This window comes from Citrus clementina, unplaced genomic scaffold (assembly GCF_000493195.1).
Source record: "Citrus clementina cultivar Clemenules unplaced genomic scaffold, Citrus_clementina_v1.0 scaffold_8, whole genome shotgun sequence".
In the NCBI taxonomy this organism is placed as follows: domain Eukaryota; kingdom Viridiplantae; phylum Streptophyta; class Magnoliopsida; order Sapindales; family Rutaceae; genus Citrus; species Citrus x clementina.
The window spans coordinates 2,251,989-2,277,234 of record NW_006262022.1 but is presented as its reverse complement, the minus strand read 5'-3'; the positions used below and the strand labels follow the sequence as shown (position 1 = coordinate 2,277,234).

The 25,246-nt window shown below is 36.5% G+C and overlaps 6 protein-coding genes across 7 annotated transcripts; 3 read left to right on the top strand and 3 right to left on the bottom strand.

Annotated features, from left to right (window-relative positions):
- The first annotated feature begins 2,091 nt into the window (after positions 1 to 2,091).
- LOC112095810 (classical arabinogalactan protein 9) lies at positions 2,092 to 4,146 on the top strand. Its single transcript, XM_024178160.1, has 2 exons — positions 2,092 to 2,825; positions 3,852 to 4,146. The coding sequence occupies exons 1-2, from the start codon at positions 2,235 to 2,237 to the stop codon at positions 3,933 to 3,935; spliced, it is 675 nt and encodes a 224-aa protein (XP_024033928.1). The 5' UTR covers positions 2,092 to 2,234; the 3' UTR covers positions 3,936 to 4,146.
- Positions 4,147 to 5,052: 906 nt separating this feature from the next.
- Positions 5,053 to 7,300, top strand: LOC18035317. Its single transcript, XM_006422801.2, has 2 exons — positions 5,053 to 5,503; positions 6,894 to 7,300. The coding sequence occupies exons 1-2, from the start codon at positions 5,201 to 5,203 to the stop codon at positions 7,008 to 7,010; spliced, it is 420 nt and encodes a 139-aa protein (XP_006422864.1). The 5' UTR covers positions 5,053 to 5,200; the 3' UTR covers positions 7,011 to 7,300.
- Positions 7,301 to 7,910: 610 nt separating this feature from the next.
- LOC18035263 (pentatricopeptide repeat-containing protein At5g02860) lies at positions 7,911 to 11,069 on the top strand. Its single transcript, XM_006422800.2, has one exon. The coding sequence runs from the start codon at positions 8,092 to 8,094 to the stop codon at positions 10,549 to 10,551; it is 2,460 nt and encodes an 819-aa protein (XP_006422863.1). The 5' UTR covers positions 7,911 to 8,091; the 3' UTR covers positions 10,552 to 11,069.
- Positions 11,070 to 11,269: 200 nt separating this feature from the next.
- On the bottom strand, positions 11,270 to 12,541 carry LOC18033591 (zinc finger SWIM domain-containing protein 7). 2 transcript variants are annotated; one of them, XM_024179394.1, is made up of 5 exons: positions 12,299 to 12,541; positions 12,189 to 12,210; positions 11,995 to 12,103; positions 11,677 to 11,784; positions 11,270 to 11,602 (listed from the first exon to the last, which is right to left on the bottom strand). In XM_024179394.1, exons 1-5 carry the CDS (start codon positions 12,357 to 12,359, stop codon positions 11,501 to 11,503), a joined length of 402 nt encoding a protein of 133 aa, XP_024035162.1. In that variant the 5' UTR covers positions 12,360 to 12,541; the 3' UTR covers positions 11,270 to 11,500. The 2 variants fall into 2 exon arrangements, with proteins under 2 accessions (XP_024035162.1, XP_006422862.1); XM_006422799.2 differs by having other exon boundaries at positions 11,995 to 12,100.
- Positions 12,542 to 13,172: 631 nt separating this feature from the next.
- Positions 13,173 to 16,072, bottom strand: LOC18034417 (probable protein phosphatase 2C 63). Its single transcript, XM_006422798.2, has 4 exons — positions 15,569 to 16,072; positions 14,742 to 15,115; positions 13,829 to 14,065; positions 13,173 to 13,704 (listed from the first exon to the last, which is right to left on the bottom strand). The coding sequence occupies exons 1-4, from the start codon at positions 15,819 to 15,821 to the stop codon at positions 13,420 to 13,422; spliced, it is 1,149 nt and encodes a 382-aa protein (XP_006422861.1). The 5' UTR covers positions 15,822 to 16,072; the 3' UTR covers positions 13,173 to 13,419.
- Positions 16,073 to 21,245: 5,173 nt separating this feature from the next.
- On the bottom strand, positions 21,246 to 23,774 carry LOC18035252 (probable E3 ubiquitin-protein ligase RHY1A). Its single transcript, XM_006422797.2, has 3 exons — positions 23,253 to 23,774; positions 22,211 to 22,398; positions 21,246 to 21,807 (listed from the first exon to the last, which is right to left on the bottom strand). Exons 1-3 carry the CDS (start codon positions 23,460 to 23,462, stop codon positions 21,354 to 21,356), a joined length of 852 nt encoding a protein of 283 aa, XP_006422860.1. The 5' UTR covers positions 23,463 to 23,774; the 3' UTR covers positions 21,246 to 21,353.
- Between the last annotated feature and the right edge of the window lie 1,472 nt (positions 23,775 to 25,246).

Here is a 25,246-nt window from a genome sequence, read left to right as displayed (position 1 = left end):
TTAATATCTCTCTCCCCCCCCCCCCCTCTCATACTTTAAATTTGAGTGATTAGTCAAATAAAATTATTTAACTGAATGATCAAATAGTGATATAATGAAAATAACATTCATTGTTAAAATAAATTATACTTTAAATGGTTGTGGCTCAGTTGACAGCGCATGTTGAGTTTGTGGGGAGAGCTCTCAGGTTCGATCTCCACTAAACATACCATTTGGAAAGGTTAAAAAACTTTAACTGTGACTACACCCCGAATCTAGATTAGTCAAGGTCCAATACAGTCTCATGACATTGGATGGTTTACATAGGATGATTTACAACTAAAAAAAAAAAATTATATTTTATACGCTTATTTTATATCTACGTATGTATAAATGTAGAATAGAAACGCGACAAACGAAATCTATATAAAGAATCATGAGAGCTACGAGTGAGATTGGATAATCCGTAATGATTGGAAAAACATAAAGCAGATAAAAATTGCATTGGCTTAGAAGCAAAGGTCTCCTTGACCTTCAATCCTCCCTCAAATTTTGCTTTTCTTATAACGAATTAGGATCAAACACGTGAGCCCACTCAGCCATTATTTCTTTTTTAAGTTAAGGCCCACAATAAAATTGGCTTTTGGTGCGTTCATAATTATGGTTCTAATTTCATTAACAACCCAAGTGATTCATTAAGATTCAATTTCGATGCGTCATTATCATTTTATTCGCTTAGTTTTTTTTTTCCCCTCCATTGGAATGGGCATTGTCAGACAAAATTAGGAGAATTTTTTTAATAATTTAATTTAATTTTTCTTGTATGATTAAGTTTAAAATCATAAAAAATTATTTTTAAATTAATTATAACTCAACATAAAAACTATTACTGTATGTGACTTACGTTACGTTACGTAACGTAGCACCAGCCTATTTATAATAATCTATTACACGTCTAATTACTCATTGTTTGCTATATCCAATGCTTAGCACTCGATCTCAATCAATCCGAAGGCAGTCTCTCTCATCGAGACGAAGATGTTGGCCGTGAAGATTTGGGGATAGAGAATCCACCAATCACGGCATGCCAGAGAAAGGGAGATGGGGCCCGCAAAAGGGACGGTGGTGCTACAACGTACCAACCGAAAACAGGGTTGATTTTGGGATTATCGGCACAAAGCCTTGGCGTACAAATCACATATCGCCAGTTGCCGTATAAGAGATGCATCACATGGGATTCTCGGCCCCACCAATCATAATTGGCTAAACAAAAATATCACATACATCAGAAAACGACATGACGATTGATGCTAGCTTAGCTTGATTTAGCTGCCAGACATGCCCGATTTTTACTAATTGATTCCAATTTTTTATATTGTGGATTAAATTTGTCTTTGTAAGACGTGTTGATTTTCAATGAAAAGACTACAATTTTGCTATTTTATGATATTAGTCCACAATACTAACAGGAATTTACTTAGAATTTAAGCAATATTAGTCGAAAATTGTGGAGTGTAATCAAATGCATTGTGACCCAAATTCGATTCGTCCTAGATCCGAACAAATTACAAAAAAACAGAACTAATTTAAAAAGAAAAAAAGAAAAACCACTTATTGTCCTTTAATTTGAACTTAATCTGAATATTATTTACCCATTGAATAAAGATGTCTTCAGCAAACAAGAGAACAAATTTATGGTGGGTACCAAGCATCAAACTCCTTTATCTGTGAATGCATTATCTTTATTTTAATTTTTGAATGTTAATCATCGCAACCAAACATTTCGATTTGGCCCCAAAATAAATAAATTAACAAAAAAAAAAAATGATGGCAACTAACAAAGAATCAATTATCATCATCGATGACCACCCAACTACTAAAAAGTATTAAAAATCTACGGTCTCCCATTAGTCACTTAGTCACATGTCTTGTCCGTTCTTTTCACCTGTAGTTGCAGAGCAATCCTTTACTGCGCCACGTGGCTCCAGATCTCAACCCTCCGCATACATCAACCGGGCCCCATTAATCAGACGTCGCAGATCTGTTTGGTAGTGTCCCAGTAACACCGAACCTTCCTTTCATTTCTCGATCCCAATGAACGCCTATTTATTCTATCACCTCCCGTCTTTATTTCTTCACAATTTCACTCACTGCGCTCCACTGCACAACACTTCACTTCACTTCACACTCTCTGTTTAACGCTCGGGCAGTGCGCAGGTTAAGCAGAGCGCAGAGAGAGGGTGCGCACGTTAAATATGGTTCATAAATCGAGCATTTTTGTTGTATTGTTATGCATTGTCGTCGCCGGCGTCGGGGGCCAGTCTCCCACCGGGTCACCGACGGCAACCCCGGCTCCACCTGCACAAACTACCCCGCCGCCAAACTCCAACTCGCAGCCACCTACATCATCTCAACCACCAGTGACATCCTCTCCTCCTCCGCAAGCCACCCCACCTCCAGCGTCCTCTCCTCCTCCGGCAACTCCTCCGCCAGTTAGCTCCCCTCCACCAGCCTCTCCTCCTCCCGCCAGTCCACCACCAGCAACTCCCCCACCGGCAACCCCACCACCTGCATCTCCACCTCCGGCTTCCCCACCACCAGCTTCACCTCCCCCGGCCACCCCACCCCCGGCATCTCCTCCTCCAGCCTCACCACCTCCAGCCACACCACCACCAGCACCACTCGCTTCTCCTCCGGCTGCCGTGCCAGCTCCGGCACCAAGCAAGAAGAAGAAGCCAACTCTTGCCCCATCTCCTCTGTCCAGTCCGCCATCTCCTCCAACTGGTGCTCCGTCACCCACTCTCAATGCAGTCTCCCCCGGCCCCGCTCAGACCACCACTGATGCCGTAAGCCTACATTTTCCCATTTTTTAAAAAGATTACTCAATTAACTCTAATTGCTAGATCTTTGCTATTTGTAGATCTCTTTAGTGTTACGTCTTAGCTGCATTGTTAGATCTTGCATTGCATGATCTTAGTTCAGTAGTTTAGTCAACAGTTTCAAGTTCAACTGTCGAAGATCTTGTCGTCGTGGCGCATTATAGTGATATTAACATAGGGTTTCTAACATGAGCCGATCATTTGTTGTCGTTTTTGCTGCATTCTAGTGAAAACGTTGCTTATTTCTTTACTGGCCAGTGGGATTTCAATCCCACGTGAATCTTGGCCATGATCTGAGGCAGCTGTGAAGATCTAGTGAACCCCGTAAGTGCTTAATGGTGAAATTGACCGTAGGAGATTTTTACTTGCACGTGTTTTTAAGCAAATGATGCTCGTACAAGTGGGTTTACATGGCAGTAAATAATAATAGCCTCTGAATGTGGGTGGAGTGTGATGAGTAAATGACAACTGGAAGAAACGTAGAGGGTCACAGAGTCCAGTGGTTGGGGAACACGAGGCACGGAATCCCAAGGACTCAACAGTTCAGTCTTGAACCACCCGGGCCAGACATAACCAAAACGATGCGCTTTGAAATGGGCTCAAGAAAAAAAAGTTGCCTTTTGGGCTTTGGAAAGCCCAATTTGTAACAAAGCGTAATCTGGTCTGACACTTCTGGCCCATATGTATAGCCACCAGCATCATCCTTTGAGCCTTGTTTGGATCATCTGGCAAATTCTGTCATGCATATAAAAATAATCTAGTAGATAATATTATTCAAATTATGGTAAGTGAATAGTATGAGGTGGTATTATTGGTTAACTAGGTAATAGCATCCCCATCATGTGTGGCCTTACTCACTCTATCGGATCTCTCTCAAACAAGCTTTATAAGTAATGATTTTTTGTTTTTTCAAAAGTTGACGTTTGTATTTTTTAAAATACAAATGCTTGCGATGGTTAATGTGAACTTGTGTTGCGAAAATTTTGGATGCAGAGTGGAGTAGAGAAGCTGTGGTCGATGGAGAAGATGGTTGGGAGCGCGGTGTTCGGGTGGGCAGTGCTGTGCTTACTACTTTAGACAATTTTCATATGTATCTCATCGGTTTTATTTTCATTTTTTTGGAGTTTAATTTCTGTCGTTGTTACTCTTTTCACATTGATGATGGCTGCCATTTTAGCCCCCACGCACGCATAATGAGTTTTTACAGCCTCTGCCTGTATTCGAGTTATACATACATTCAGCTTGGGATTCTTTTTGAGAGATTTTGGAGGATTTATTATTATTATTATTATTTGTATGGGATTTATTGGTAGCAATCTCCTTTTATCTCCTCTTTGTCTACAACTTTCCATTTCTATCTATACGAATAAATTCAATTTCATGACTAATCAGTTCAATTTAGCTTCCTTAATCATCGGCTATTGAAAAGAGGAAAATTGGTCGTTTCATTGTGATACCCAAGGGTCAAGCACGATGGATTGACCAGAACCTAATTAAAAACACCTCAGACTTGTCAGTTGATGAAGCAAAATCAAAGGCTGAAGCCCCACTCTCATCAATGTGGGGAGATGTGTAGCAGGCGTGGGCTTTCGTTCAGGTTTCCTGGACGAAAATCTACTTGCATGAGTCGAAACATTGGTCACAAATTTTTCGGAGTTGCTGCATAAGTGTCTCAAAATGTTTGTCTTCGTACGTCAACAATTGGGCACGGCCAATCACGTCGCGTAGGTTGCAGGATCATTATTATAGAATTAGGTAGGAGGAACACATCTATTATATGATGATTAAAGCTGATAAATCATTGCAGTTTCACGATGGAGATTATAATGAAAAGATCAGTGCAATGAAGATGTCTCTACAAATATTATTTCCTTCCACGGAACACATTCGATTTCAGCTCGTCTGAGATATTTCCACACATCTTTCAATTTATATCATCCATATTTAACGAATTTGATCATCCTAATTGAAATAATAAGTTTTATTTTCATGTCTTATCAGAAATAAAAAAATTAAAAAAAAGTGTTTATTATCATAAAAAGTGTGTGCGGATTGTGATATGTGTACATGAAACGGTTTGACAAATCGGAAAAGGGTGATTCCGTAACTTAACGGCACCTTGTAAATGAAACGAATCGTTTTAAGCATCGTATTTGGTAAAATATAAAAGGACGGGCAAAATTCCCTCTCTATCACACACACGCGCGCGCCTATTTATCTTTCCACCCTCACTCACTCCACAAAATACAAAGAAGAAAACAAGACAAAAAGGATAACACAAAACCCTTTTCCTCAATTGTCAATTGAGAAAAAAAGAAATAAAACAAAAAAAAAAAAGAAAAATGGCAGTGTCTTCCGGCGTTTTCACCACCACTTTCCTTTCCCCGGAAACTGCGTCGTCGTTCCTCAAGCCCTCCTCCTCTGGGAAGCCCGGCCAGTTTTCCCCCGTTCATTTGCGAACCGTCCGTACTGTCACCTTGGCCACTGCCTCCCCTAAGCCTGTCACTGGAAAGCGCGAGCCACGAGGCATCATGAAGCCCCGCCGCGTCTCCCCTGAAATGGAAGCTTTTGTTGGCGCCCCTGAGATCCCTCGCACTCAGGCTCTCAAGCTGATTTGGGCTCACATCAAGCAACACAATCTTCAGGTATTTTCTAAACCCCCCCCCCCCCCTCTTTTATTTTTTTGTTATAAAGTTACATTTTTTATATGTATTGTTTTATTTGGGCTTTTCTTTTCGGATAAGGTTTTGTTTGGTTTACTAATAACGTGAGTTAATTTTGATTTAAAGGGAAATGGGTTTGCCTTTTTTTTTTATTGGTATTTTTTTAGTGGAAAACAATTGTTTTTGGTAAATGGGAATGTTGGATTTGGATAAGGTAGTGTATGTCTGGAGTTAAAAATGGTTTCTTGAACAAAAAGAAATGATTTTGAACCTTCTGGGGTTTTGGGTGAGATTTTATTCGTTATTTCACGTGGGTCTTCTCTGAGATGGCCTTAGGTATGTGGACAAGGCCTGTTCTGGTGTATGTGTCTTAGGAAAGTCTCTTATTTGTTCAGGACTGCGTTTCCTTGTATTGGTTTTCCGATGGTCAGTTATAACTTTATATGGAATAGCTCAAGATATTTGTGTCATTTCTTGAATTTCGTTTGACCTTCCACCAACAAAACCAAATTGACCTGCTCATGGTAATGTGCTTTGCTGCATTGCAACCCCTCCTTTGTGTGAATGTATGAAGATATGCTTATATATTGTTCCATGGTTCACTTTAACTCTCTTTTCTACAGTGGTCTCTTTTGGGGTGTAAGCAATTGAACATATGTTTCAAGATATGCATGATCTTGGATTCCCCTCTCACTTTCAAATACTATGAGTCAAAGCATGATTTCCATGTTATATTTTCTCTTAAAACTTCCCGTAAGCTGACCATGCAGCAATATGAACACACCACTGACTAGTTCTGAGGAGTAATGGACTATTATCGCAGTTTTCTCATTTAAGGGCAGTAAAATGTTTTAATTTTGGTTTTTGTACTAGAATGATATGGGTGGTTCACTTTTAACACTCTTTTCTACAGTGGTCTCTTTTTGGGTGTAATTAATTGAACATATGTTTCGAGATATGGATGTTCTTGGACTCCCCTCACTTTCAAATATTATGAGTCAAAGCATGATTTCCTTGTTATATTTTCTCTTAAAACTTCACGTAAGCTGACTATCCAACCATACGAACACACTGCTGACTAGTTTTGAGGAGTGACGGATTATTATCGCACTTTTCTCATTTAAGGGCAGTAAAATGTTTTAATTTTGGTTTTTGTACTAGAATGATATGGATTGCAAGTGAAAAAGAAACTTTAAGGTGAAGTTGTACGCTTCAAGTGATTGTGTAAAAGTAGGTTGATAAAATGATGCTTTTGATGCATAGCCCTCTTTTGAGTGGAAATAAATTGAACATTTAATCATGCATGTCGGTTATGCTTTGTCTGTTCCATACAAATTCAGAAATGACTTGACCATCCCTTGCCATTTTCTAGGACCCTGAGAACAAGAAGGTCATTATTTGCGATGAGAAACTGAAGAAGATTTTTGGAGGAAGGGACAGGGTTGGGTTCCTTGAGATTGCAGGGTTGATTAGTCCTCACTTCCTTTGAGAAACACTAGCGGTTGGTTGATAGCTATGAACGATGTTTTGTCTGCGGAGATGGTATTTTGGTCGGTCATGCTAGCGGAAAATGAATGTTGCTCTCTACAATTAGTAGCCTTTTCGTTTAATCTTCTTCTTATAAAAGTACTGGCACACAGAAGTATAGCTTTTGAAGTCGTTGTGCTCCTGTTTTCTGAAGATGTAGGTTCTTTAAAGCAAATATTATTAGTAACTGCTGGTTCATGCTGATCAACACCGCATATTTGGTAGAATGCAAATATTCAAGTTCTAGTTCAACTTTCACAGTGCAGAGTGGCAACTTTTGTGCCTGCTCAAGATCTTCATTGGGTTGCTGTTGCGCTTGCTGCATGAAAAATCAATCTATATTGATTCAAATTCTTTACTGATGAATGATCACGACGAAATTGACTTTCTGGTTTATAACCATCCGATGCCTGCATTACACCGGCAACTAACTTGATGGTTGTGTAAAAAACTAAAAATCGCAAGGGAATCGAGTTTAACCGAGGGAATAATATATAATAAGAATGTTTGTTAGAAGAGAGATTCTGAAAGGAAAGAATCAAAAGAATGTTGTTCTATTAATATGCAGAGAATTGTTATTGAGAGAAATCACTAAAAAATTATTTTATGGCTTTTTCAAAATTTTTGAGAAACTTCAATCGAAACTCAGCTGACAGATTTGTGGTACTTTTAATGAAGCTATACCCATTGGATTATACTCATCGGATATTTTAGGGAAGCTATACACCTATGTGATTATAAACTTATCAAATATTTCAAGTATGATGATATAAGCTTGGGTAGATGATCATGATATAATAGTTAAAAAGGAAAAGTATTAATAAATTTTTTTTAATCTCCCCGCTAGAAGATAGAGGTTCATGTGTGTACTTGTAGCAGGCATAATAAAATATTGATATGGTCCTGAATAATGAATATCTTCATTGTCCCTCTGAAAACAAAAATCTATGAAACAACAAAAAAATCTTCCAGCTACTAGTAGTACTACTTGAACCAGCAGAGAAGCTCAAATTCACCCTAAAACCCCTCTCACTCTTACTCCAATGGCCCAAAACTTATCTCTCCCTCTTCTCCTCCCGACACCTCCGCCTGCAAAACCTCTCTTTCTCACCCAAACCAACCACCACAACCTCCCGCCGCCTTCACCGCCCCAACAGCAAACGACACCGTCTGCCTCGCCCACTACTATAAGTCCACTTCTTCAAGACCTTTACAACAACAATTCTTCTTCACAACCCATTCACCAGCCCAGGTCCCGGACCCGACTTGGCAAGTCACGTGACTCCAACCGCGGCAAGCCCTGGTCCCACCACCGCCTCTCCGCTAAAGGTCAGCAGGTTCTTCAATCTTTAATTGATGATTCTTTTGATGTTAAAGATATCGACAGCGTGTTGTCTCAGTTGCTTGACCAAAATCCTGGCGAGAAAAGCGAAGATTTGGGTGCTGATTTGTTGGGTATTGTTAAGGGTTTAGGGTTTCATAAGAAAACTGACTTGGCATTGGATGTGTTTGAGTGGTTTAGGAGCTGTTGTAGTAAAGACGGTAACTTGGTTTTGCGCGGTTCTGTTATTGCTGTGCTTATTAGTATGTTGGGGAAGGAAGGTAAAGTTTCAGTAGCGGCTTCTTTGTTGCATGGTTTGCATAAAGATGGGTTTGATATTGATGTTTATGCCTATACATCATTGATAACCACTTATGCGAGTAATGGACGGTATAGGGAGGCTGTGATGGTGTTCAAGAAGATGGAGGAGGAAGGGTGTAAGCCTACTTTGATAACTTATAATGTGATTTTGAATGTGTACGGTAAAATGGGTATGCCTTGGAATAAGATTATGGCTCTTGTTGAAGGAATGAAGAGTGCTGGGGTTAAGCCTGATTCATATACTTTCAATACGCTTATAAGTTGTTGTCGGAGGGGATCTTTGCATGAAGAAGCAGCTGGGGTTTTTGAGGAGATGAAATTGGCGGGGTTTAGTCCGGATAAGGTTACTTACAATGCTTTGTTGGATGTTTATGGGAAGTGTAGGCGGCCTAAAGAGGCCATGCAGGTTTTGAGAGAGATGAAGATAAATGGATGCTTGCCTAGTATTGTGACTTACAATTCACTGATATCAGCTTATGCAAGAGATGGTCTGTTAGAGGAAGCTATGGAGCTTAAAACCCAGATGGTGGAAATTGGGATTACGCCTGATGTTTTTACTTACACCACACTATTATCAGGATTTGAGAAAGCTGGGAAGGATGAGTCCGCAATGAAGGTTTTTGAGGAGATGAGAAGTGCAGGGTGCAAGCCGAACATTTGTACTTTTAATGCTCTGATTAAGATGCACGGTAATCGGGGTAATTTTGTGGAGATGATGAAGGTTTTTGATGAGATCAATAAATGCAATTGTAAGCCAGATATTGTTACTTGGAATACACTTTTGGCAGTATTTGGGCAAAATGGGATGGACTCTGAAGTGTCAGGAGTGTTCAAGGAGATGAAAAGGGCTGGGTTCATACCCGAGAGGGACACTTTTAACACCCTAATCAGTGCATACAGTCGTTGTGGTTCTTTTGACCAAGCCATGTCTATTTATAAGCGGATGCTGGAGGCTGGGGTTACACCTGACCTTTCCACCTACAATGCTGTTTTAGCAGCATTGGCTCGGGGAGGAATGTGGGAACAGTCTGAGAAAATATTTGCTGAAATGAAGGGTGGTCGGTGTAAACCCAATGAACTAACGTACTCTTCTTTGCTTCATGCTTATGCCAACGGCAGGGAGATTGATCAAATGCTTGCTCTCTCTGAAGAGATATACTCTGGTATAATCGAACCTCACGCTGTCCTTTTGAAGACCCTTATTTTAGTTTATAGTAAAAGTGACCTTCTTATGGATACAGAACGTGCATTCCTAGAGTTGAAGAAAAAAGGATTTTCTCCTGATATACCAACTCTAAATGCCATGATTTCGATTTATGGCAGGAGGCAGATGGTTGCCAAAACAAATGAGATATTGCACTTCATGAATGATAGTGGGTTTACTCCTAGCTTGACAACCTACAATACTTTGATGTATATGTACAGCCGTTCTGAAAATTTTGCAAGGGCAGAAGATGTTTTGAGAGAAATATTGGCAAAAGGGATAAAACCTGATATTATTTCATACAACACTGTTATTTTTGCCTATTGCAGAAATGGTCGGATGAAAGAGGCTTCTCGGATATTTTCGGAAATGAGGGACTCTGGTCTTGTTCCAGATGTAATTACCTATAATACCTTTGTTGCAAGCTATGCAGCCGATTCATTGTTTGTGGAGGCTCTTGATGTTGTCCGTTACATGATCAAGCAAGGATGTAAACCTAATCAGAATACATACAACTCAATTGTAGATGGATATTGTAAACTCAATCAACGGTATGAGGCAATCACTTTTGTTAACAACCTCAGCAAGCTTGATCCACATGTCACAAAGGAGTTAGAATGCAAGTTATCAGATCGTATAGCAAAGAAATGGACCTAGACGATTTTCTTCCTGAAATCAGATAGCAACTTAATTTGCATGCACTTTTCAGCCTTGCAGAATTGTGCATCCAGTCCTGTAGTCCTTGTCTTGTGGCTGATTTATAGGTTGTTTGGGCTGGAGAGGAGCTGAAAAGCAATTATTTGTACACAATTCTGTGTTTCTTCAGCAGCTTAGCCTGGTGCTGTCTGCTCGGTTGAAATATAGGGCTGCCTGGGGATATTGTATAAATATAATTGTATAGATTGGAAGAGAGAGTATATATGGAGGGGAGAAGTAAAGGTATAAACAAACACCTATGTTGTATGTACCGGTGAAATAGAAATCAATGTGTACGGTCACTTGACTTGTGAGAGTTGTGGGTTAAAAAGTTTTTTCTGCTTTGTACTTTATAATATCTCATCACGGTCATCAATCATTACACAAACCCTGCATCATTGGGAAGGGTTTTGTCTTGTCTTTTGATTGTTTCTTAAACATTTTTGAGTCTCAAATGTTTGCAATTTCATGTTCTGATAAGTGGCAATTTGTGAAATGTAATAGCCTTTATAGTGAGTCTCAAATGTTTACAATTTCATGTTCTGATAAGTGGCAATTTGTCAAATGTAATAACCTTTATAGTGATATGTTGTCTGAAACATAATGTCAGTTGTGCTGATAAATCGAATTAGCTTTAGATTTAGATGGTCAAACGCAAGTAATCAAAGGGAGAGAAGAAAAGAGAGCAGGAAGCCATGTATTTGATAAGATTTAAGAGCCCATTGTCTTTGCTTGTTCACTGCTTAGCATACTAGATCTACAATGTAAACAACATACTCTTGGTTATACACCTTCTTATGCATGGAGTCGATGACAGTAATGTGTACTCGTAATTATAAGCATTTTAAAGCTTCCATATAATATTTTTTACCATCTTGACATCTCAAACTCAGCTTCTGAGAAAAGGGAGTTAGAGTTTTGCAAGCAACAATGCCAGCTGCTCATCAGACACATTAACTTCAACACATGCTCCCAGCGCCGATGCAAGTCTTGCTGCTAATTGATGCTTACACTGAAAGATGACGAAAATTAGACTAGATAACAGTGAAAAGGAAGAAGAGATACAATGAATAAACAGGATCTTACACAAAGCTGCTCTCCTTTGTTCACAATGTCGTAGAAGAATGAATAACAGGCGCAGTAGTTTTCCGCAAAACACAAATATTCTTCTTTCCTTCGCGATTCCCCAACAACCTAGTCACATCAAAATAAACAAGGAAATGTCGTTTCATTGGGTATGTCAAATTCAAACAGCTTTCGGCAAAAGCGCTTCAAAGATGCTTTTCGGAAAGTGCTTTTGCAAGCAGAAGCAGTGGTTTTACTTATACCCAAAAAGTACTTTCTATCAAAAACACAATCTTAAATGAACCCAAGATGTAGCAACTAGCAAGGGCATAAATTAACCTTAAAGATGGAACGTCCACTGGGCTCACCAGAGATTCTTCTGACACCCCTTTGATCAACAATCCTTGTTGCTCTCTCTATGTTTTTACCAAACAAGAAATGCAAGCTGCTTTCATTTCAAAATCAAACAAACAATTCAAACAATTACTTTTCAATCAAACAAAAGTTTTGAGAGTAAAAATGAATACACTTACATGGATAGCTGATCTTCAGTCACTGTTATGAAGAAAAACATAACTGGGCAGCTTAGTCATACAAATTGAGTAATGAAATTACTAAAAAGAAAATTATAAAAGAAATAGACCTGAACGAGTTGACTCAATGCTTTTCCACACCGACTCAGCTACCAAACTGCTTGCACTCATATTTTTTTTTTTTAGTTATATTTAACCTGGAAAATTATAAGTTTCAAGATTTGGGTTTTTACTTCTGTTAAGATTGAGACAGCAAGAAAGTGCTTAAAGAATGCGAAAGGGAGATGATAGTAACTGTAAATAACTGTTGAGGGTTTCGTTTATTCCGCAAATAAAAGAAAGAAAAGGGTTATTTGGGATGCTGAGAAAATAAATTTAAAAACAATGGCATTTGGATTCGATGTCACTCATTCTCCTTTAAAAAAAATTAAAAGAAACACAGGGGTCTGGTTACAATATTGTATCGACATTAATGTCGAGGCTTTGTATTAATGGATCACTACTTGCTTGTTGCTTATAATAAAATACAGTTATGTCAGTATTTTAAAATAAGTCATTTTTGTTTTATGTCTTCATTTAAATTAAGTCAATATTATCTTTTTTAAAAAGAAAAAAAGAAAAAAAGGCAGCGCACAGAATGTCTTTCTTTATTCTGTCTATTTTTGAGGTTTCTATTCGCATCTTCGAGAAAGAATCTTTGTGTGTGAACGTGACAGTAAAATGCAACTGTAAAACATTCCCGTTCCTTAAATTGGTAAGTGGGTGTCCTTTTCTTGACTTTCAGGTGGCAATATCTCATACCCTCTTTATTCCCACCAAATCTCAATCTCTTCAGGCATTCCAACTTTCGCTTGTTCAGGAAAAATTGCGAGCGTCCACAACTTAGTGCTGTAATTGTGCTAATCCAGTTTCAATTTTCAATTCATCATATATCTTTGTAGAGATATCAAAACTCTGTTATCTTCTAGACTATGCAAAACAAAATGGTTACAAAACTTGTGCTTGAAATTTCTGGGATTCACTATATCAATTTTGAACAAAGACAAGATCAATAACATAACCAACAAAACAAAAGAACAATGGTGTTGGATCTTCACTTGGAAAAATCTACTGCAGCTTGTTTCCAACAGCAACCTATCTACAGAAATTGCCTGCGTATACCTCACCATGTACTCGTAACCTTATTGAAATTTCTATGCGTCAGTGCCTGACCATTTAGAAAGTGGTTTACTTATGCAGGAAGCGGGTGAAGCATATGCTGCACATCATCTTCTGCTTCATCTGCATTTAGGGAGAAGATGTCGACAGGTGCACTTGTGCAGCCAATGGCATTGTGTTTGGATCTGCTGTTGGAGGAGCCTTTTTGATGATGATCAAGATAAATTACAATTACTGTAATATCGTCATGGAAATGTCGCCTTATTCCCCTTTTGAGTTTCTTTATCTCCTTATATCCCACCTCTCTCTTCCTTGCAGCCTCTTGAAGGGCAGCTCTCACCAATCTCTTAGCGATTCCCTACAAACTCAAAATCAACCACCACCGTTGTGAGTATTATATTTCTTTTTATCAAATTGATCAACCGAAAACATCTAGTTCATTTCCTATTCAAAATGGAAGGGGTGTCAAGATGAGTACTCACAGCTCTTGGGTTCTTACAAACAATTTCTACTGCTGCTTCATCAGTTAACTGTTCCCAAAGGCCATCAGATGCAAAGATCAGGAATAAGTCTTGTGGCCTAAGTTTCCTAATCAAGATTGATGGTTCAGCTGTCATTGCAGGTCGTTTTAGAGGAATAGGGTTGCCAAATTGCTGAAAGACTGGGTCTCTATAAAAATCGGGTTTCTTCAAGTAAACATCACCAATAGATCTTGACACCTGAAAAGTAAAGAAAATGTTTAGATCAGCAATTTCCGTCACATGCTTTGCAGACTGTGAAACAGCTATACACCTTCTAGAGGCAAAGATCGAGAATAGACACCCGTATCTATCAGGTTCTAGCACACTGATATGACAGAAGATGCTTGGATAATTTTGCAAGCAAGTCCCTGTGTTTCAATCAAATATAAGATACTCTGATGCTCTTTGAAACATCAAAAGAAAAAGCGCGGTGGACTGCAGAAACACAATTCTGTCAAGACCAGAGCTATATTCCATTCCGAGGTAGTAATACTTCAACTAACTTCAGCATCAAAGACCACAGACTCCAGAATTTACATTAAAAAGCATTAAGTTTAAAACGGAATAAAGAGAATGCATTAGAAAAAATTTATCAAAAGCACCAAATCCTCATATCAAATGATCATCTATTAGGTCCCAGAAAGAGTCATTCCAAGAACTTCGATGGAGGAGTTGCTTCTAATTCAGGTGAATACGAGGAGGGAACAGGCTCATGAAATAGAAAGACACAAAGATATCATCCTCACTACCAGTTAAAATTATTCCGAATGTGCAGACAAAAGAAAACATGTCAGATGACTAATTTTCACTCATAAATGCTAACAGAAAAATATAAGAATCAATCAAATTGGGATGAAGGAGCTTGATCGTATACCTGAATTATACCCTTTATTCTCCAAACTCCACGGGCATACACGACTATATGTGAATCATCAGGATGAAGTGCCTCGACTTCCTTCCTCACCTCCTCAACTCCAACGTTATGATCAGTTGACAACCGTTCTGCTGCCACCTTAACTTTGCTATCGTCTGAAACTCTCCGCCCAAGAACTGCCCTCGAGTCGCCAAGATTCGCCACATATAATACATCATTTGAAATTGCACCAACTAGACAACACGAGCCAACCGAAGCAATTTGTGGCCGCACAGGCAATACACGCTTAACCAAACGCAAGAATTCCTCCTCAGTAGCATGAAATGCCTTCTTTATCACTTCTGCAGACAGTCCTCCGTGTTCCATTGCAAATTCTAGATTCAAAGCATGCAATTTTAGAAAGAGGACGTACAAACAAAAATCTGTTACTTCAAAATACAAAATATCAAAATTCACCTAATTTTCTGTACTTTTAACAAAAAGACAAACTCAATTATGTCAAATTCCTGTTTCACTGTGATTTAAGCGCACTAACAAACATTCACTGAACTTCAAATTCCAACTTCCTCTCTTCCTCTGCATTCAAATTCATTCTATTTCCACAAAATTTAACCAATTAAAATAAAAATCACATTCTATTTACTGAAAAGCAAAATTTTTCAATAGCTTTAATGACCCCATCAAAAATTAAAAAAGAAAACAATTTTAAAAAAGAAGATCAAATTTTGAAACCAACCCATGATTGCATGAACATTACACAAAAAACATGAAAATGCATCATACAAAGCTCCAATCAAAACCAAAAAATAAAACAAAACAAAACTCACTATGCAGATAAGGAAAGAGATGCTTGTTAACAAATCTGGAAGCCTCGGGGCCGCCATGACCATCATAAACACCAACATAAGTAGCAGAAGGCGACGTGAAAACTTGACTTTGATCTTCGAGACAAGAATTAGCTTGAACCACGGCGATCGAGTAATCACCGGACGCATGTGGCTTCAAGTCGGAGTGCCACATCAGCCCATCGCCGCCGCCACGCCGGCCCAGGCACCTGTAACACGAACGCAACATCATCATAGTAACTCTGTTTGTGCAGCGTCCCCGTCTCCGCTTATGAGTAATAAATAACCCCCCCCCCCCCCAAAAAAAAAGAAAAAAAGAAATCAAATTTTGTTTTTTGTGTTTTTGGGATGAATGATATGATGAAAGAGAGGAAAAGGGTTGTTGTGAAAAAGAGATGCCGCGTGAAGGGAAAGACGAAGAAGGAGAAGACTCTGATTGCTTTGCCAATATGTATATGTTGCTAAGTGTTTATTATGTATATGAATATATGATATATAATTATATAATTATATAATTATATATGCCCCTACGCGTTTGATGTTGAGTCTTCTCTTTCTTTTTTGATTTTTCTTTTCTCGCTTTTGCTTTCTCTGTTTTGTGTTTTTGTAATTTGTTTTTTTTTTTTTTTAACGAAAAGCTTCAATTTAAAGTTTTTAAAGACTTGACTGACCTAAGTTTTTAGCTATTTATTTATTTATTTATTTATTTGACATTTAATGGTTGGGTGTAGCTAAAAAAAAAAAAAAGAAAGAAAGAAAAAATCTATCGCTATTCGCTTCTTGCCTTTTTCTAAAAGAAAAAAAGAAAAAAGAGAGGAGGAGAATATAATTATTCCTAAAAGCAGTGGTATTATTTGTATTAATTAATAGGGTCTACATCCATCGAGTATATGTCGTGTCGCACACATCATAATTCTTGTTTTTATTTATTTATTTATTTATTTTTATTAGTAATAAATTTGTCACTAATAACGGGACTAGTGACTTTTTTTGTGAGGAGTGCGTCATATGTTACTTCCTATCTAAAATTATATTAACAATTGGGTGTCAATTTATATACTAAAACCATGATATTCAACCTAGTTATTGAACGTTGTATTGAGTGTCTCTCTATTTTTGAATGTGTGTAGTGTGATTTAATTTGTATTGGGGTTTTGTTCTTGGAGATTGATATTATATTTACATAATTTCAATTTCTAATTTGTATTTTAATTGCCGTGGTATGCAATATGTCAATCATCGACTATTATTACAAGATAAAGAATATAAAATATTGAATGATAAGGCCAAACAATGTTTAATTTAATGATAGGTGCAATAGCAGGTGTGATACAAATCTTGAATCACTACTATTTTTATTTGTTAGTAGCATGATGGTTACCAAATCTGTTTACTTGAGATGTCTCTATTTATAATTGAGGGCTCATTACAATTATTGCTACAATTAATGACTCGGATGTACGAGAGATAAGATTTTGAAATTACACTTTACATTTGGCAATCTCGTTACAATTATTGCTACAATTAATGATTCGATGTACAAGAAGTAAGATTTTGAAATTACACTTTACATTTGGCAATTTGCCAAAGAACTGACTAAAAGTAAGTAGAAAAAAGTATGACGGGTTATTTTAGTTTGTTAAAACAAGTTTAACATATGTTTTGATTAAAAACTATTTAGAAGCAAACTTCATAAATATAACACCTCTTGTCTGCTTAATAATTTTTGTGAAGAATTTAAAGTATTGTTAATTGGTTTTAATCGATTAAACCAAAAAAAAAAAGGTTAAAAATCTCAAAAATCTTGTTCATATTAGAAATATGATTTGGTTTACACAATTATATAACATTTTAAATATAAAATCTAAAACACATAAAAACCGGAATTAGATGGTCAATTTATAGCAAGCATGCTTGTCCCCTTGTTAAAAGATAAGCTTCATTCTATCCACAAATCTAATACCATCATCTTTGTGATAAACACAATTAATAATTTTTTAAGATATATTTGACTTTTATATTATAAAATGGATAAATTTAGGATTTTTTTTCGACATTCTTTAAAGTATCTCAAAATTATTATAAATTTCAACTTACTCTTATTTTTATTCAAAAAGTAAGTGAAAAATAGAGGTGGGCAGATAATTTTTTTTTTTTAATTTTCTTTACAAATATAGGGGGTAAGTTGAGGTTTATAACAGTTTTGGGATATTTTAAAAGTTATCATTTCATGAGAGATAATCCCAAATTAACCCATATAAATTTAGCTTGTACCAAATAAAACAAGATTAAGATTTAATATTAAGTTAAAGTTTTTGTTGAGCAGTGAATTAGTAATTAGAGTAAACTTAATTCAAAATTTTAGTTATTTATTTTAAAATTATTTCAAATTTTTACTTTTTTTTTTTTTTAATCTCTCTTTACCTAACAAATACTAAGCAGAATTCAGCTCATCCTTATCCAATAAAATAAGTTCCATAATTAAATAATGTAAAAACACGGTCTATATAGTACCCAATCGGGGTCGTAAACATATAGTTTACAAAGTCAATAAAAATTTATAAAACTCGATTATATATAATGTTCAAATTGTAGAGTATAATACCCTAAAAATGCCGTAATCACAGCCATGAACACAATGTCTTCAACTTAATACTTACACAACCTTATAAGTAAAGCTTCTTCAATCGTATATTCTATCAATTTGGCCGGGGAATAAATCGTTTATAAATCATAAGTTGAAAACGACAATCCGATGGGAAATCTAGTCGTAGTCATAAATGTTATAACGTTCCAATCGCGTGACCAAGACTTAAAAAAAAAAAAACCCCAATTAATTGGTCCACATGAAGTAAAATTTTGATCGTAGAAGACCGAAGACTCCATCGCTCTGGTCAAAATTTTCCTGGAAAAAGATGTTACTTTCTAGGAAAATCTTTTTAATGCGACGTGAACTACTTCATACGCTGTTAAATTTCTCACTTGGAATTTTCCCGCCCCCGTCGTGTTCAACACTTGCTTGGCGTGGACTATGACCAACAATTGCAAAGCCATGTGCACGATAAAGAGAAAAAAAAAAAAACAAATAGAAAGGTTTTTTTTTTAATTCTAAAATAAATTTACCTAGCTTTCAAAAAAAGAAAAAAAAAAGAAATAAACATAACTTAATTGGGTATCCCCGAAACTTCCTTAGAGCATCACCAAAAAACTCTTCAAATAAGATTTTATTAATTATTTGAAGAGCCACCTCAATATTTAAGGTTCTAAAAGACATTCCAATTAAGATTCTTCAAATAAGAAATGATTCTCTCTCTTCAAATTTGGAGAGTTGATTTCTCCCTCTTCAATTTATATTTTATTACTTTTCATTGAAGAAAGAGAGAGAAGTGCTTTAATTACTATTGACTTTTTCTTTAAAAAAATAATTATTTGATTAATAATAATATTAACTTATTTCTATTTGAAGAGTCTTTTGGAGAATATCATATTTTTTCACCTTTCTATTTGCCACATAGGTAAGCAAATAAGTATTTGAAGAGTAAAATTTATAGAGGCTTTTGGAGATGCTCTAAAAGTAAATAATAGATATTCACAAAATCACATTATGAAAATGATATTGCTTTGGTAAAAAGAGCCAAACTTGTTCAAACTTTCAAGGGCAGCATTGTCCACTTTGTTTTAATTAATTTATGCTCAACTTGGACCCGTTTTGGTGGTTCTATATATATATATATATATATTCAAACTCCATGTATTTATTTCATCTTAATTAATTTCTATTCAATCCATCCTTCTTTTCTTCCATATTAAGTTTCAGGTGGGAGTAATTTTAAATTTTGTAAGTACTCTTTTAATTCTCTCTTTTTTTTAAAAAAAAGACGTTTATTATTTCTTATTACAAAAATATTAGATGCTTTTGATGTATTAAGAGACATTTGATGAAAATTAGTTTTTCTTTTTTTTTTTTTAATAAGGAATAGCAACGTCTGTTTGTTTGTGTGTGTGTGTGTGGGTATATATAGACTTTTCTCATCTAAAAAAATGAAATTATTAGAAATCGACCAATGAAAGATTACAAGTGAGTTGAAGACTGAAGAGAGACAAAGACTTGTAAATTCTCCATGGGCGGCGCAAAACTAAAGTCCAAAAACAAAGAAAATTTAACATAGAGGCTCCCATAGAATAATAGATAGTTGTGAAACAACGGTGAGTCCCCAAAATAAGTCAATAAATGGAAATGGGATTACTTGCCTTGGCAGGAATCAGGAGCTTGCATGCATGCATGCAGATGCAGTGACCATTTTCCAATTTCCAAGAACAGAAAGCAGAATCCTTTTTTTTTTTTTTGAGTTTTTGATTTGGTAATAAAAGCAAGGCGCCACCGCCACCACTTCGAATTCCCATATCAAATTCGGGGGCAAATCTATGAACATGTATCTGCAGAGGATCCAATAACGATAAATAATTTTAATAATATTTCAATTCTAATCCGTTTCAAACTTAACCCATAGATTTTCCCATTCCGTTTCAAATTTTAATAATATTTCAATTCTAAGTATGAAAGCGTCGTGTCCTAGTGCTGCTCATCTTTCTAGCTTGGCGTGTGTAAAGAATTAACAAAAGAAACCGTGTTTCTAATTTAATTATTCATTCTGTCAGATTGATTTTTGCTGCTTTTACCTTTCCAACTCAATTAAATAAACCGGCGGATCCGCCGATCACTACTATATGTGTAACGAAGATCATGTCTTCTAAATTATTGAAAGTGTCAATTATAGTGTTCGAGTTTTTTAAGTGTTTTTTTTTTAAGCAGTGGTGCCGCGCCGCACATCTCAAATTAAAAAATGATATGCACCTCACTGATGAATTTCACCTTGACCTCACAAAGGCATGTGATGTGATATTTATAACAAATGGTTTATATTTCTTTTACAAGTTGATTTATCTGAATTAATTCTATTATCTCGTTATCTAATTGATGAATGTTATATCATTTCAAATAGATTTTTGAGATAAAACTTTAGGATGCTTAGCACTACTCGTTTGCTCTTGCAACTCGTTTTAAGTGTGCGCTACTCTTTTGTTTCCGCGATGGACATATGCACAATCATAAATGAACTTGTCTTGAGCACGCGTGTGCGCACGCGCGCACACACACCTCAAAAGCCCTTGTGCTCATACTCATTCTATTCGGTCGCGGCTATGCCCATGAACATCTTTTCTTCAGCAGTAGCTCAGCAGCCCAGTTGGCGAGTTTGGTGATGGGAGAAAGCTCACCAAGAATACCAATTTGCTGTAATCTAATTGCCAGGTTTGTTTGTACTACAAACAGAAGCTTGCGTTTGTGCTGCCCTTCAAGCTGATGTTTTGGATGTCTAACATGATTTGGGCTTACAATGTAAGTCTATGATGCACTTACCCTAGCCGGGCTTCCAATGTGAATGAATGAACCGGCTATTTTGTCTTATCACATATATGGTCAATGCTGTCCCTTTCATCAGATCGTATGGTTCACAAAATAATAAATTCAGGCCTTGTAGTGAAATGATTATAAGCTTTCGAATGGGATGATATATCATGTTATCATCGAGATGGAGGTTCGAAATTCATGAGCTCAAGTCAAAATCTCCGCATAAATCAAAACTAGGAACCAAAACCATCTCCCAAATACAGCCAAGTCCCAAGATTTTTTACTTAGTGTAACAAAGCCTAAACACAAAAACAAACAATTAAAAGGTTAAATAAAACATAGAATTTAAGTTGTTCCCTATACCGATTTGTCACTATTTACAACTATATTTCTTCGACAATATGGGCAGTCTCCACAGCTTCGAACCCAAGGATCCAAACAATCAGAATGGAACCTGTGCTTGCATGGCAGGCATATAAGCTCATCCCCATCTGTGAAACTCTCTAGACATATACTGCAATCTAATGAGGTCTTTGATGCTTCCCCTTCGGAACTTATTGCAAAGCTGTTGAAGATTTCAACGTGCAAACAATCCAGGGCCTCCTGAGTGAGACCAGGAGGTTTCTTCCTCTTCTGTTGCACTAATTGCAGTCTTTCTGTTTGAGAAGTCATCAATTCGGAAAAGGGAGAGCTTACAGCTGACCATCCTGCGGAGGTTTCAGCTGCCCAATCTCCTGCATCAACAAGCCTCAGTTCATCACCAAAGATATTCCCCCTCTGGTTATTGCTTGATAAACCTCTGCCACTTCTCCTGAATAAAGCCAAATAGCACAGGTCACTACCTCCACCTCAACCAAGGAGATATGAGGTTCAGAGATAAATGCACAGAGAATGTAATGACAAAGCCTCACTGGAACTGGAGACACACACACACACATTGTAATTATACTATGACTGTATGCTGCCTATTTTCAATACACATTGCATAACCCATGTAATAATCCCAGATGATAGTTTTTCAATAAAACTGATGATTTTTCTTTCGCATTCCTACCAAAAACTGAATATGGGTCAATTTAGAGTCAGTGTCAAATTGATAGCCGTCAAATTCTGTGATAAAATGCAGTAAACACAAATTTGTGCAGCACATACCATACGTGAAGCACAATGGATCATAAAAAACTCAACTCAAACATAACTTACAAAGCACTGACCCATTTTCAGAAAGAGATACCCCTCTCAATCTCTCAAGAAGTCTTGCCCTTGCTAGTAGCACAGTTCCAGGAAGCCTCTCATTTCCGTTCCAACTCGGACTGCTTGTGCTTCTAGAAACTTCTGAGTTCATAGGATTACTTGATACATGCTGACTGGTTCCTTGATCAAGCCAAACTGATGCACGCTCCTGCACAAAGTGAAACACAAAAATGAGAATGGGCAAAATAAGACTTATCTTTCAGCAGTTAATCACTATCCAAAACTGATACAGATGAAATCAATTGGTGTTCATTTCTGTGCATGAAGAATATAAACAGAAAAACAGTCAATTTTAGTATCACACTCGCACAAGTAAATTAGAATCCTACAAAGGAAAGGAAGTGCTAGAGCAATGGAACAATTAACCCAGCACACTGCATGATTACAACAGATTGATCTATGACTCGGCATCAACTGCATGGATTGGAGCACTACCCAAAGAAGTGAGAAAATCAAGGCAATAAATACAACTTTCCCCGAAGGTAAAATACATCTTAATCCTTTTAATTTTCCTTCTTTTACATTCTTCTTTTAATATGCCAAACCTACTTGAAATGATATGTATAAGCTTAATATTATGCATAACTTAGCAGCTAGCGCAGCATTTCTTCCAAATCTTCATTTTTCACAGCAAATTTTTACAATTCCAATTTCCCACTAAAATCAAAATCCCATTCCCATTTCCAAGACATTTTCCAACATAATGAATATAAAAAATAATTTTTATTCGTATTTGCTATGTTATATATCCAAATTACAGCCTGATTTTTTTTTTCATAAGAAATTATTTCTGAATTGCAAACCCGATGGCTTCCTTGTAAGTAACTAAATCAAATGAATAACATTAACAACAACTTTAATTTTCCGTCAATGCAAAAAATAATAATAAATAATAATAATAATAAAATAAACAAAAATAAATAATGACGAAGAAAATCAAAGTTAAAAATTTCATAAGCATCTGGGCTGAAAAATTGAAGCTTTATACAAACAACTGGTTACCGAGGGGGAGGGACGGTGAGGGAGATGGCGCGCGTGCGGCGACCGGCGGAGAGGATCACAGCCGTCCAAATCATGGCGATGATTATGATTATGATGGTGTCGACGATTGTGCAAACCCCTTTCGGAAGTGAAAGAATCGAGGCCTAGATCCTGGTCGGCCCGGCCCACGCGCGATCTCCTGGTATAAAATAACTCCGACGCGCTCGTCATGCACCACCAAAACGCAGCGTATCGCTTCCCCCGAGAGAGAAAGAGACTGGTGTGAAAAAATAAAAAATAAATTTGAAGAAAAATGGAATGAAATGACCACTAGTTGCTAAGCTACAGCGATCTGTGAACCAGAGCGTTGCCTTCGAAGAAAAGATGAGAATAGTGCGATATGATGAGACGAGTCAAGACGAGATAGATTTTTTTTGAGTTTCGATACTGTGTCGTTTTAAAACCGGATTTTGGACGAGTAGGAAAGTGGATAACTCGCTTTCAGATTCCGACGCCTGTTCAAGTGATGTTTATTTCTCCAACGCAGACCGTTGGATTGAGACGCCTTTTCGCGGTCTTTTATTTTATTTTATTTTGCTGTTGTGGGCCTTTTTGGGGTTTTGACCGTTTGGCTCCGGATAAAAACGGCGCCGTTGCACGGAAGGATAAATAAGCGGAAATTCACCGGTAAGTTCGAATTCAATGATTGTGACAGGAGAAAATTCAATTCAAACATTGCTTATTTTGTTATTGCAATTTTGATTCTTCTGTGTAATAATCAAATCAAAGATCAAATATCTAAACAGCGTCATATTAAAAGATTTATTCAGAAAGTATGTGTCGATGCAATATTGCACTTATAAACTACTTATTCTAATTAGTCATACATTATACGGGTTAAAAGTTAGCTATTATAGATGACACTCTGGTGAGGCAGATTCGAAAATAAAAAAAGAAAGATGAACAATGCCACATCATCAGACATCATTAAGAAACATAAATTTTAAATAATAATTTAGATGAAATTATTAAAAATGTAATAAATTTTTCATTATACAAGTGAAAAATTATATCAACATAACTTTCAAATTACAGCAATTAGTGTTTACCAAACACTTTAGTTGCCCAACCTCAATTTCAAACGCACTCTTAGCATAAGGTAGTTAAGTTTGTTTTAGATGCTCTATGAATTGAGCTAATAGCGACATTTTCTCATTGAACAAAATTCAATAATATTTTCAAGATATTTCACCCATTAACCTATCATTTTCATAAAGTATACAAAGTAAAGTATAACACACTGATGGAAGTGTAGCAAAGCATAAAACAAGACTGGTGGCTAAATTAAGGTTTTCAAAAAATTGAATATTGAATGTGCTCTCAATGGTTAAATCAGCTACTTTGAGACTTTTACTAAGCTTGACAGTAAGGAATCAATGGACCATAAGACATGTGGACATCAATAATGCTTTCTTTTATGGTGATTTAACTGAAGAAGTTTTTATATACCAACATGAAGGTTTCATGGACAACAGAGATATGATTTTGTGTGCAAACTGTACAAATCATTATATGGTTTGAATTTCAAACAAGTCCCTAAAGCTTGATTTAAGAAACTTAAAGGATTGTTGTTGCAACGAGGATTTGTGAATTCCAAGGTTGATACTTCATTATTCTTAAGAAGAAGCAAAACATCTCTTAATTATGGTATTGATATATGTTGATCATATACCTAAATATTACAAGGCCAAATAGTGCAAAATCAGAAATCCATGTCCCAGTTCAGTATTGTTTTTGCATTGAAGGATTTGGGAACATTGTCTTACTTTCATGGGATAGAAGGTTTATATGATAGAGATTGCATTTATCTATCACAAAGAAACTATATAAGAGATTTGTTGGCCAATGTTGATACGTTAGAATGTAAAAGGATGGACACTCCACCGAGTGAGTTAAAAAAAAAAAAGAACAAAGCGATCTTAGCTATTACATTGAAGATCCAACTCTTTGTAGAA

Coding starts and splice junctions, on each gene's coding strand:
- LOC18035263 (XM_006422800.2), top strand. CDS start 8,092: ATGGCCCAAAACTTATCTCTCCCTCTTCTCCTCCCGACACCTCCGCCT.
- LOC18035317 (XM_006422801.2), top strand. CDS start 5,201: ATGGCAGTGTCTTCCGGCGTTTTCACCACCACTTTCCTTTCCCCGGAA. Junction 5,504..6,893: donor TCAAGCAACACAATCTTCAG/GTATTTTCTAAA, acceptor GCCATTTTCTAG/GACCCTGAGAACAAGAAGGT.
- LOC112095810 (XM_024178160.1), top strand. CDS start 2,235: ATGGTTCATAAATCGAGCATTTTTGTTGTATTGTTATGCATTGTCGTC. Junction 2,826..3,851: donor CTCAGACCACCACTGATGCC/GTAAGCCTACAT, acceptor TTTTGGATGCAG/AGTGGAGTAGAGAAGCTGTG.
- LOC18034417 (XM_006422798.2), bottom strand. CDS start 15,821: ATGATGATGTTGCGTTCGTGTTACAGGTGCCTGGGCCGGCGTGGCGGC. Junction 15,116..15,568: donor TCTCTTTCCTTATCTGCATA/GTGAGTTTTGTT, acceptor CTTTGAATCTAG/AATTTGCAATGGAACACGGA. Junction 14,066..14,741: donor GAATAAAGGGTATAATTCAG/GTATACGATCAA, acceptor TTTACTTTTCAG/GTGTCAAGATCTATTGGTGA.
- LOC18033591 (XM_024179394.1), bottom strand. CDS start 12,359: ATGAGTGCAAGCAGTTTGGTAGCTGAGTCGGTGTGGAAAAGCATTGAG. Junction 12,211..12,298: donor CATTGAGTCAACTCGTTCAG/GTCTATTTCTTT, acceptor TCTTCATAACAG/TGACTGAAGATCAGCTATCC. Junction 11,603..11,676: donor ACAAAGGAGAGCAGCTTTGT/GTAAGATCCTGT, acceptor GTCATCTTTCAG/TGTAAGCATCAATTAGCAGC.
- LOC18035252 (XM_006422797.2), bottom strand. CDS start 23,462: ATGACGAGCGCGTCGGAGTTATTTTATACCAGGAGATCGCGCGTGGGC. Junction 22,399..23,252: donor CTCACCGTCCCTCCCCCTCG/GTAACCAGTTGT, acceptor CACTTTGTGCAG/GAGCGTGCATCAGTTTGGCT. Junction 21,808..22,210: donor GTATCTCTTTCTGAAAATGG/GTCAGTGCTTTG, acceptor GGCTTTATTCAG/GAGAAGTGGCAGAGGTTTAT.